At 41.2% G+C, this 11,216-nt stretch overlaps 1 protein-coding gene across 1 annotated transcript; it reads right to left on the bottom strand.

Moving 5' to 3' along the window:
* Positions 1–4,768: 4,768 nt before the first annotated feature.
* LOC120781308 (transient receptor potential protein-like) lies at positions 4,769–11,038 on the bottom strand. Its single transcript, XM_040113508.1, has 12 exons — positions 10,841–11,038; positions 10,426–10,602; positions 10,084–10,318; positions 9,862–10,014; positions 9,663–9,808; positions 8,395–8,762; positions 7,974–8,331; positions 6,513–6,732; positions 6,267–6,441; positions 6,049–6,209; positions 5,832–5,992; positions 4,769–5,766 (listed from the first exon to the last, which is right to left on the bottom strand). The coding sequence occupies exons 1-12, from the start codon at positions 10,868–10,870 to the stop codon at positions 4,885–4,887; spliced, it is 3,066 nt and encodes a 1,021-aa protein (XP_039969442.1). The 5' UTR covers positions 10,871–11,038; the 3' UTR covers positions 4,769–4,884.
* Positions 11,039–11,216: the final 178 nt, after the last annotated feature.

Raw genomic sequence — 11,216 nt, 5'->3', positions numbered from 1 at the left:
TTAAAAAAAAAAAAAAATTTCATGCCTTTTGATATAAAAAAAATGAAATATAAAATATGCGCCTTTTGAGCCAATACACAATTCACAAGCGCTGTCGCTGGGATGATTTTCAGTGAATGACTTCTGATGACATCGATGGGTTCTCCGAAGCGAATTATTCAGTTTCGAGAAAAGTTATCAGAAGGGAATTCTGGCAAATACAGCAACTGAGCTGTGACTGTAGATTTATACTGTGACAAATGGCTACTCGGAAATTGTAAATAAAACGAAAAATATTTCATTATTCCTCAATATTTATTTTGTCGCCTTCAAAGTAATCCCCATCAGATGTAATATACTTATGCCAACGATTTTTCCAGTCATCGTAACACTATGCATAAGTACTTTTTGGGTTGACCTTTAGCTCCTTCAGCGAAATTTTTGTATCACTTCGATCGACTGAGAACGGGTTCTACGGAACGACAGTTTCAATTTGAGGAACACGAAAAAATTCACACGGAGCCAAATCTGGTGAATACGGTGGATGATCGATGGTATTCATTGCATTTATGGCTCTAAATTTGGTCACAACCGTGGCTCGATGCGATGGTGCATTATCATCGTGTAAAATTCATGAATTGTCCTTCCACAATTTCGGCCATTTTCTACGGATGTCCTCACGCAAACGCTTCAATACAGCCAAACTGAACTCCTTTGATCGTCTGTCTCTCCGGAACAAATTCATGATGCACCAAATCACGAATATCGAAATACAATGAGCTTAGTAAAATATATTTTTTTGAAATATCATTTACTATACCTGGCGAATTTAATTACAATTATCGTGATATAAAATCCACGCGTTTTCTGTCCACAAATCCTTGTTGATCATTTGATCCTGTGAAATGAAATAATGGTGAACTATATCACAGGAAAAGAAAACGATAAGCATCACCTTAAGCTTTGACAGGTTTTTACTTTTGTTTTTTTAGTTTTCGGCTCATGTTTGGAGCTTCGTTAGGTTGTTGGACAGTTTCGACGACAGATTCATAAAATCTCGTTTATCACTTGTAATAATGCATCTGATGAAATTAGGATGTTCAGCGATGTTGTCAAACAACTCTACTAAAAAAAAGATACAGGTCTTTTGGCAATAGGCTAACATTGACACGCTTCATACCAAAAACATTAACCAAAATGTGTTGAGTAGGTTCATAAGAAGATGTGATCTTCTGATTTCTCCCTTATGCCAAACCGATAATCTTCAATTACTTTTTCTTTAATTTGTTCAATATTATCGTAATTATCGTAATCAACGAGCTTGAGGCAAGTTGTCGATGACTTCAAGACCTCCATTGGATGCTGGTATTTTGCACAAATACTTATGTTTGTGATAAAGTTACTCTCCGGAATGCATTGGCTAATTTGCGTGTGAATGAATTGAATTAGATGGAGGTTGATATAGAGGTGTGACGTATTGGATACCAAGATTGTAGTCGCTTCTTCTAGCGAACATTAAGATACGAAACGGTTATGTCCTGCAGGAAATATCATTTGTTTTGCGCAAGATCGCAGTTTTCAGCTGATGTCTTTCTGATTATATTCTGATTATTATATGGTGAATATTTAGAGCATATCCAGCGATGTCTCTTCGTCTCGGTACTCAAATTTCATGGAAATCAGATCTAGCTGTTAGGCTAATAAATCTTTCCGCATGATTCACTGACTATAAGTATACATTAGTTTTCTATTTCTATTAACTACATTAAATCAATGAATTCCGTTTCCATTTCGGAAGATTTCTTAGATGTTATGTTGGAAAATAATTAACGGCACTTATAATTAGAGAGGCGAAGTTCGGAGGGAAGGTCAGCGGTGTAGTGGGCAGTTCTCCACCATATCTACTTCCAGTCTTACATACAGCTGCCATCAAAGAAGCAGTAAATCCACGTATTAGTGCTTATACCCTCCTGTCAGCGCTGTAGTACTGGAATTCAGCTCACTACTCTGCGATGTCGAGATACTTAGTAGTAAGTTTTGTAAGGGTGTTTTGTCATAGTGAAATCGTAGGAATGATGATAAGCTTGAAAGGAAGTCTCTCGACCCAGTATCTTACATCTTGGATAATGATGGAATCATCGTCCTGAAGGATGGAATCATGTGAAATAATTCACGCAAGTGAGAAAAGTTCTCTTATTCACTTGGGAGTGGCCAGACACAATTCTTTTACATATGACTCAAGCAGCTCACGACTTTCGGTCTTAGACCAAGCACCTTCTGGATAGCCATCCCTCCCCAGGGTTGTGCGCAGTGGTTGGGACCTACCACGTAAAAAACGCTCCCAATGAAAAGTATACAACAGCGTCGGACGAGAGACTATCTTTTGCCGACGACCTTGGCAAATGCATTAATGATTACTATTTAAGCCATGCACCAGGTCAATGCACCCTTAATTGGGAAAATTCCGCTGCCCCGCTGGTTGATGTCTTCGTAAAAATAAAGGTCGACTTCACCGCCGTCCAAGAAATGCGATAGACAGGACAATGACTGAGACGAGTAGGTCCTTGTGGCATTTACTAGAGTGACGATATAAAGGGGAGTGGCGATGGAATTCGTGGTGGGAGAGAGACTTCGTCTAGCCACAATCCGCATTATATCGAAGTTCTTCAAGATATCGAGGGAAGAGAAGGGCGATATGACCAAAGATGCCTTCTATGAGCGCTTGGAGCGCACCTATGACAATTTCCACCACGATGTTAAAATCGTGTTTGGAGTCTTTAACGCTAGGGTGGGCAAAGAAAGCACCTTTAGCGCAACGGTCGGTGAATTCCGCCTCTACAATGAAACGACACCAAATAGGTGGGACAGCATTTTAAGCTCCTTACGTACAGCTGCTAACGAAACCATTGGTTTTCGGAAAAGAACAGTTGGTACGATGAGAAGTGCCGTGTCGCTGTAGAGAGAAAACAGTCTGCCTATCTCGCAACGTTACGATCGACCACAACACGTGCGGGATGGGATAGCTACCGAGATCTTAAGAGGGAAGCGAAACGCATTGTAGACAGAAAACAAGAGGCCGAAATGCGTGAGTACGAAGAGCTTGACAAGCTGGCGGACAGGGGTAATATTCGGAAATTTTACGAAAACACGCAGCGACTAACAGAAGGTTTCACGACCAGAGAATACTCTTGTAGAAACTCCCGAGGTGATCTAGTGATTGATGCCCAGAGCATACTGAAATTATCAAGGGAACACTTCTCCAGCTTGCTGAATGGCGGTGAAAGCATAACACCATTAGATGGTGAATCCGATTCCTCAATATAACCGTCAACAAACTGTCTTTATCAGTGTGGCTTTAGGCCTGGAAAATCAACAACTGACCAGATATCCTCCATGCGCCAAATCATGGAAAAGATCCGGGAAAAGATAGTCTACATACACCAACTCTTCGTCGATTTCAAGCCTATTGATAACACGAAAAGGAGCTGTGTTTATGCCGCTATGTCTGAATTTGGTATCCCCAAAAAACTAATACGGCTGTGTAATCTGACGTTGGGCAATACCAAAAGCTCCACCGGGATCGGGAAGGATCACTCCGAAACAAAACCAGATTTCAGACAAGGCGACTTCTGTTGTGCAACTTCTTCAATAAACTTTTGGAGATAATAACTCGAGCTGCATAATAAAAAAGAAGTCTAGAAGTCAAGAATGGATAAGGAGGCAAAGCAAATGAGTCTGGAAGTAAACGATAGCAAGACAAAATATCTCATATCATAAAACAAACAGTCGTCTCAATCATAACTTCGAAGTCGGGGATAATTTCATCTATCTGGGAACTAGTATTAACAGCAACGAAATTCAATGCATATCAGGTGCTACATACTTCGGACTGAGTAGGCAATTGTGAAGTAAAGTCCTCTCTCGAAGAACAAAAAACAAACTCTATAAGTCACTCGTTATTCCCGTGCTGCTATATGGTGCAGAGGCATGGACGATGACAACCTATGATGAGTCGACGTTGCGAGTTTTCAAGAGAAAGGTTCTCCAACGCTCCAGCTCTGAAAGTATTCGACTAACCGCCGGAGGAAGCAGAGGAAGAGAAAGACCTCCATTACGTTGGAAAGACCAGGGGGCGAAGGACCTGGTTTCCCTTGGAATCTGCAATTGACGCCCAGCAGCGAAAAGGAAGAACTCGTCTATAACCGCGCAAGCGATGTCTACGCCAATAAAGAGCAAAAAAAAGCTATAACCTTTACCTATGTTTTTATCTATTGATACTTGGCGATGCATTTATTCTGCGAAGGAAGAAGATTAAATCATCATGACTAATATAATATCACTCACGTGAACACCGAAATGGCCTAAGCAGGTTTGTAAACACTTAAGGCGCTTTATCGACATGGGAGGATTTTAGTAGGAGTATTTACATTTTTGCTAACTAAAGAATCATTCTACAACTGTCCAACTATCATTCCGGTGATCTCCTTTCCTTGATAAGACTTAATAAATAGCTAAGCAAACATAACCTTTAATTCAGTCGTGGTGTTGGTTGTGAGAGTATTAAAATACTTTAGTAATTAAAATGATTTAAACTATCTTCTCCTCCCGATGAAACATTGTTGGAAACCGAAACTTAATATCACAATCATTTCAGACGAGATCTTTCAACTGAAATATGTGAGTTCATGTGGTCTGCTGAACATATAACGCCTTTGAGTAAAGATACTGAAGATCAGTGCCAGTTATTTTGAATTTTCATTTAAATATATTTTATTTCACTTAAAACAACTTCAATTTAATATAAATTTATTTGTCTCTTGCAAAGCACAAAATGTCTTAGTAAATCTTCCAAGTTTGAAAACTTAAGCTGACAATCTGGAGGTACGTATAACACAGATTCTCAACTTATAACCAACCGGATATCATACGACCAGTAACTGTTGATTTGCCGCGCTCTCCACCGGCAGCCGCACTGCTTTGTCCCACTTTAATTACCGGTTTAGCTGGAGCCGGCGCCGCTGCTTTTTTATCGTCCGCTTTTTTCTCGTCAGCTTTCTTTTCATCTGGTTTCTTCTCATCGCCCTTCTTGTCATCCGCTTTCTTGTCATCCGTTTTCGCCGTCGCACCCGTACTAGCGCCCGCAGCGCCACCACTACCACTTGCACCACTAGCGTCACCAGCCGCTTTGGTAGCTGTCGGACCCGTTGCAGGCGGTTTCGCGTCGCCTCCTGCTGCCGGTGCATCGGGCTTTGCACCCGCGGGCGCAGCAGGGGCAGCACCTTTAGCAGCGGCAGCGGTCGCGCCAGCACTTGCAGCAGCGCCTGGTTTCGCGGCTTCTGTCTTAGCAGTGTCTTCCTTCTTGGCAGCAGCTTCTGGTTTTGTGGTTTCACCGGGTTTAGCAACGGCAGGCTTGGCGGCAGCGGTGCCGCCGGATGAGCTGTCACCTGGCTTAGCTGCGGTTGCGGGCTTGGCATTGGCGCCACTTGGCTTAGCGGCATCCTCCTTCTTAGCAGCTGTATCTGGTTTGGCAGCAGCTGGAGGTGGTGATTTTGCCGCAGCACCTGCAGCTGGTTTCGCTGCATCATCTTTCTTTGCTGCATCGGTTGGTTTAGCGCCAGGTGCAGCTGGTTTTCCTGGTGGAGCCGGTGCGGCTGGTTTAGCGTCACCTGGTTTACCATCACCTGGCTTACTTTCTTTGGTTTTGTTATCGGTGCTGGAGGTTTTGGATACAGTATCAGCCTTTTCATCGCTGGCAGCGTTTGGATCATCCGGTTTCACTTTCTTTGACTTTAAGTGAAGGTGAAATTTGTGTACACATTTATATAAAGTATTACCATAAGGTTAGTACTTACGCCGCCGGTAGCTTTTTCGTCTTTGATAGTAGCGCTTGTTGTTGCTGCTTCGGCAGACGCGGCTGCGGCGCCATCTTCGTCAGCTGCCATCTTCTTCTTCATGAATTTGACGTAAGCAACACGTGTGGCGCGTGTCACATCACCCAAATTCGGATTGAATTCTACATGATGAAGCAACAAATGAGATAATATTTTAATTGAATGAAACTCTACGCACCAATTAACTGATTCTGGTTCATCTTCAGGCCCTCATTCGCCTGATCGATGATCTTGCGCCGCAAGCTGCGCTGACTGTGCCGCTGTATTGACGAACGCTTAGAACCAATCGGGTCGGCGGTCATTGTGTTCTGACGTGCAATGGCATTCCAGTCTTTTTCACTGCAAGAAATGGGAAATAGTGTTTGTACTTACTACGTAGTAATCGATTGTATCTACCCCGATTTCAATGACTTCTTCTTGCCAATCACCCTTGCCAAAGAGGAGAATATATCTTTGCTACCCTCATCGCCCACCGTCATCTCATGCTGCAAATTCTCAACAAAGCCGATTTGGAAGTCTTTCAGTATACGTCGCTCCATCACCTTACCCTTCTTGGTGCCGGCCGCCGCAGCTGTGAACATTCATTAAATATTCTCAATGCACTAGGGTATCATTTCATTGTCGCAATAGTTTATTACGCACCTGCTGTTTTCTTCTCAATATCGGGCACATTGAAGCGATTCGTTTGGAAAATGTCCAGTAGTTCGAAACGCAGCGAGCTAATGTCTTGACGCACTTCAATGATATCATCTTCGGTTATGCCATAGTCGTCACGACGACGCTGCTCTGCGGTGACAAAGCGTCGTATGAGCAGCTTCATGACTTTGTCGTGCAACGCCTGTGAGCGCTCCTTCGTCTTGCGCTGCAAGTAAGAGTGAGACAGCATATGAGTCAATGCGTGAAAGATTTCAACTGTAGCTATTGCAGGCAAGAAATTTAGTTTGGAAAATATCTGGTTTTCCTTACTTTAACACTTTGGCGCCGATTGAATGGCGCCTTGTTGTTGCCGTAATACCGGTGACCGGTCTCTAAAGCTGAGAAATTGTTAATAATGACCAGCTATTTATTTCTATCATCGCAAGGGTTTGTCTCTTCTTCCCAAAACCTCTATTTACGTATACAGTGTTGGCAGATGAGGTAGGTTAGGGAAAACAATGTATATTAAATTTGTATGCAAAATCTATTAATATCGTCTCGTAATTCTTCAAATAAAAGTCTGCACAGTAAATAAAGCTTTGAAGAAATTTGAAGCGAACTCACACTCTTTAAGTAATGAAAGAGTTAAACTCCTGATAGGATAGGCGATCCTATATACATTAGTAGAGAATATTGTGATAATTGGGGTGCCCTTTAATTACTGTGGCTAAAAAATGTTCCTCTTTGAATGATATTTGGTGGTAAATATTTTTAAGAGACTATTTATCACATTTATTTACGTATTTGAAAAGACCTTGCACCCCTGCTAGAGAAATTAGGTTAGGTTAAATACGATGCCCTAACAGGAATCTCACTCGGCTTAGTATCCTTGGCCGTTGTGTTACCTTAAACTCCTACAACAGATGAAAGACCCTTAGAAATCGGCAAAGCGCTTTGAGTCCAAAACAAATTTCTTTTGTTTGGGCGAAGATATGATTGCCGAGATGTTTCATCCTCAGCCTTGCAAACACTGTAAAAAGGAGAAGAAAGTACCTGGAGGTTACGGGTTTCCTATTTGGACAGTAGAAGCATCGGTGCTGTGGAATACTAAGGCTCCTGGGTATGTATGAATAGACCCTAATGTATTGACGAAGATCTTTGACTCTAACGTAAATTTTTGGAGGCGCCTAATGAAGGTAAAGCCATGAGCTCTATTATATTTCAACCACAGTCTAAGGAAAGCTGGACAGTCGATAAAAAGACAATTCCTCCTCGCCATCCTCTTTCTTCTAAATATTATTCCTATGGGACATTTCAGCATTATTCAGTTATTTATACTCTAGATATATATTTGATATAATTAAGATCAATAAAAAAACCGAAACATTGAAGAAAATCACTACTTTATATGACTCTAGAAGATGTAAATAAACTCATCAATCTAGAATTAAAGAACTTCTCACTCACCATGAAGCTTTTAGTGCGCTTCGGTGCCTCTTTGCCCAATGTCTTGCGTAGCAGTTTCACCGATGGCATAATATTGAATGGCGGCGGCACGGTGCCACCATCTTCGAAATAACTCATCCACAGCTGGGAGCGTGCGAATTTCCATTCAACGTCTGCGCGTTCCGAAATAATTTGATATGAGTTGGACATCATAGCAATAAGCATGTTGAGTAGCACAATAATATTTATAACCGAGTATGAGCCGAACATGAGTAGTGCCCAAAACCGAGTGAAGCTCTTTATGCCAGCCAAATCGAACGATACCAAATCGACCAAACCGAAGGAAGCCCAAAAGAGTGACTGTGAGGTTTCAAAAAGGCTACGAAGAGTGAGAAGAATGTTTTCAAAATATTAGAATAATTGAATAACTTAAAAGTCTTACTTGGAAAATCGTCGCCAAATAGTACAGGCTTTTTCCTGGTCATCGAAATCCGCAACATCTGGATGCAAGTGATAGCACTTGTTCTTCTCCAATTCAGCATAGTACCACAACAGCTGATTTAAGCCGCAGCCGAAGGCGAATAACACCAAAGTGTAGATGAAGAAAAATTTGATGATATCGATGATCATGCGTCCCAAAGAGACTTGTAGTGGCCCCAAATGTGGATTGATTGAGAAAATATGAACCAATTTTAGATAAGAGAACACCATACCGGCAGCAAAAGCGCCTTCGGAAAGTAACATCGGGTCGAAAGGGTGCCAATGTTCGCGTGGAAAGTAAGGATCGATGCCGCGGTACCACAAGTCACGCTAGAAGCGAGGAAAGATATTTTATTAGAAAATAAAATGTGTTCACGAAGAATTTCAACTTAAAATTATATGTTTCTTTGGTTATGAAATGGAATGAAATATAGAAAATAACAATGACTTTTTACAAAATCTATTTTGGAGACAAAAGTTGGAAAAAGCCATTATATTACTGACTCCATAAATATAGCACAATAAATTCGCACTTTTTGAACGAGTTGAAGCAAATGACGGACGGACTTATTTCTTTCTCATGGGGTCTATTGCTTTCTATACAAAATTTTAAGCACTCGACTTTAGAATGACGCAGTTTACGATACTTACTCTGCACATTCCGTTTCCAAGCAAACAATAAAGAAGAATAAAACTTCCCAATAAAGGGTGAACATTTACACTCTGTTGCCTTCGAAAATATATTACTGGAATCGAGATTTATCCAATAAAGTTAGCGGAAGGTGATCTGGATTCTCTAGCCAAATCTTGATAGGGTACAAGAGCGGAGAAAGTTTGTATTAATGGAAACCACAAACAAAACTTGAACAAATGAGAATGTGACCAACATAGATAAGATAGGTGCTGCTAATACTCTTCCCGACGTAATACTAGACGCTCATAACTCAGATAATATTCCACATAAACACGGGAAGCAAGAATATTTTCTTCTTGTATAAAAATTAACTTATTGATAAACGAAGAAGAACACAACTTCTTGGGCGAAATCAAAGGTTTTCTCTTTAACTGCCAAATCATTCACTTCTGCATTGGATTTTGAAGTTAAAACTACGAGCGTTTTATATTCATATTGTTAACTATTATGGATAGGGGTGTGGTAGAAGCAAGAACGGCGAAAAGCAAGAAAAGGAAAAAAAATAATAACAAAATTTCATTAAAGATACTACTAACATGTACTATAATCCATGCTGTTGCTCTACAAAGTATCCAAGTGACATAAAACATATTGGAAACGAAGTCGACGATATTCCAAAGATCCATAATATACTCGAACAAGCCATCTGAATAAAGTGTTTTCAGTTCACCAAACACAAGACCTTAAATAAGAACATTCTTTATGAGTTCTGCGTGAATGAAATCTTTTCCTTACTGGCAATATAGGTGATAATGCCCAGTTCGATCGGCCCTGGCAAAGAGCCACGCTCGTGCTTACGCCAATCCTCCAGCATTGCCAGCATCCAAGGGAACCCGAGCAGCTCGAATGATAGTTGAACGACGCGCAGCGATGCAGCGCCCAGAAGCACTAGAGATAAAAATACATATATTAGTATTTCGGTGTTCACTTCATGCATGCTCACCGCCCACAACTTACTCAAAAAGAACATGTACGAACAGGAATGTGAGATGAACTTCACAAATGGCTTTCTCATGAATTTGCCAGCATCCGAGTCCGGCGCCAGCAAATAGTTCATGCTGTTAATGGGGAACATAGTGCCCAGCTTCACCACTTCGATGATCTGCTGTGAGGCTTGTTTGCGCCTAAAACCGGGTAGACCCTCATACCAAATGGCCGCCAGCAATTGTTGCACATTCGGATGTGCCACAAACTAAATGGTGATGACGAAGAAGACATTTGCAAATTTGGTTTAAACAAATACAACGAGAACAACAAGTGTGTTTTTGATAGCGTATGCTGAGTGCATTAATTCCTTACCGCTTTCTGCTTGTATCTTATGGCCAATTTGAGGCGCTCCAACGTTTGCCGCTGCCCCGGCATCCAAATGTCGGTGGTTGGCTCGTGATTGAAGTTGAGCATTACCTCCAGTTCGGTGGAAGTGCGTGCGTGATCTAATAATGATGAGACAAATTCTTGCACACCCACACGCATTTCCTGAAAACACAAGAAATGTGCTTATGCACATTAGTATACAAATGCGCAACATATGGTCAGCTAAAAAATGCCTAAAGAAGCCGCAAAAGCGCAACATATTCTTTCTACAAGAACATAAATGCATTTAAGCGGTAATCTCATTGTCTCTTCGTTTTTTTTTTTTTTTTGCTTCCTTCCATTTGTTTTTAATTTCTACTTCTTTGTTTTTGCGCAGTATTATATTCATCCCCTTTCTTACCGTGTATTCCGCTCTAAATTCGGATTCCATCGCCTGAAGTCGTTTCAATTCCCATGACAGTTCAAAAGCCGTTAGAACGGGGTCGCGTGAGCTAAGTGCTATCAGTGAACTGGCGGAGAGAGCGCGATAGGCATTGATACGCGATTGTGAGTGTCGCAGCGAATCGGTTTCTTGGGAGGTGACACACTCGTCGCAACCACATCTATGATGAGAGAGATTCATTTCAAAGATTTTTAGTTAGGAAGTACGGTAAATAATCTAAAAATTTAAATTATTGCACATCATTTGAAAATTTTCCACTTAACTTATGCATTTTTCTTAATTAAAAAGTACATTCTTTTAAAAGTGTCTAGTCGTAGTTATTGAGGGGGGGGGG

Source organism: Bactrocera tryoni, unplaced genomic scaffold, assembly GCF_016617805.1.
Source record: "Bactrocera tryoni isolate S06 unplaced genomic scaffold, CSIRO_BtryS06_freeze2 scaffold_563, whole genome shotgun sequence".
NCBI lineage: Eukaryota > Metazoa > Arthropoda > Insecta > Diptera > Tephritidae > Bactrocera > Bactrocera tryoni.
Note: the sequence above shows the minus strand (reverse complement) of the source record. Positions and strands in the feature narration are given on the sequence as shown.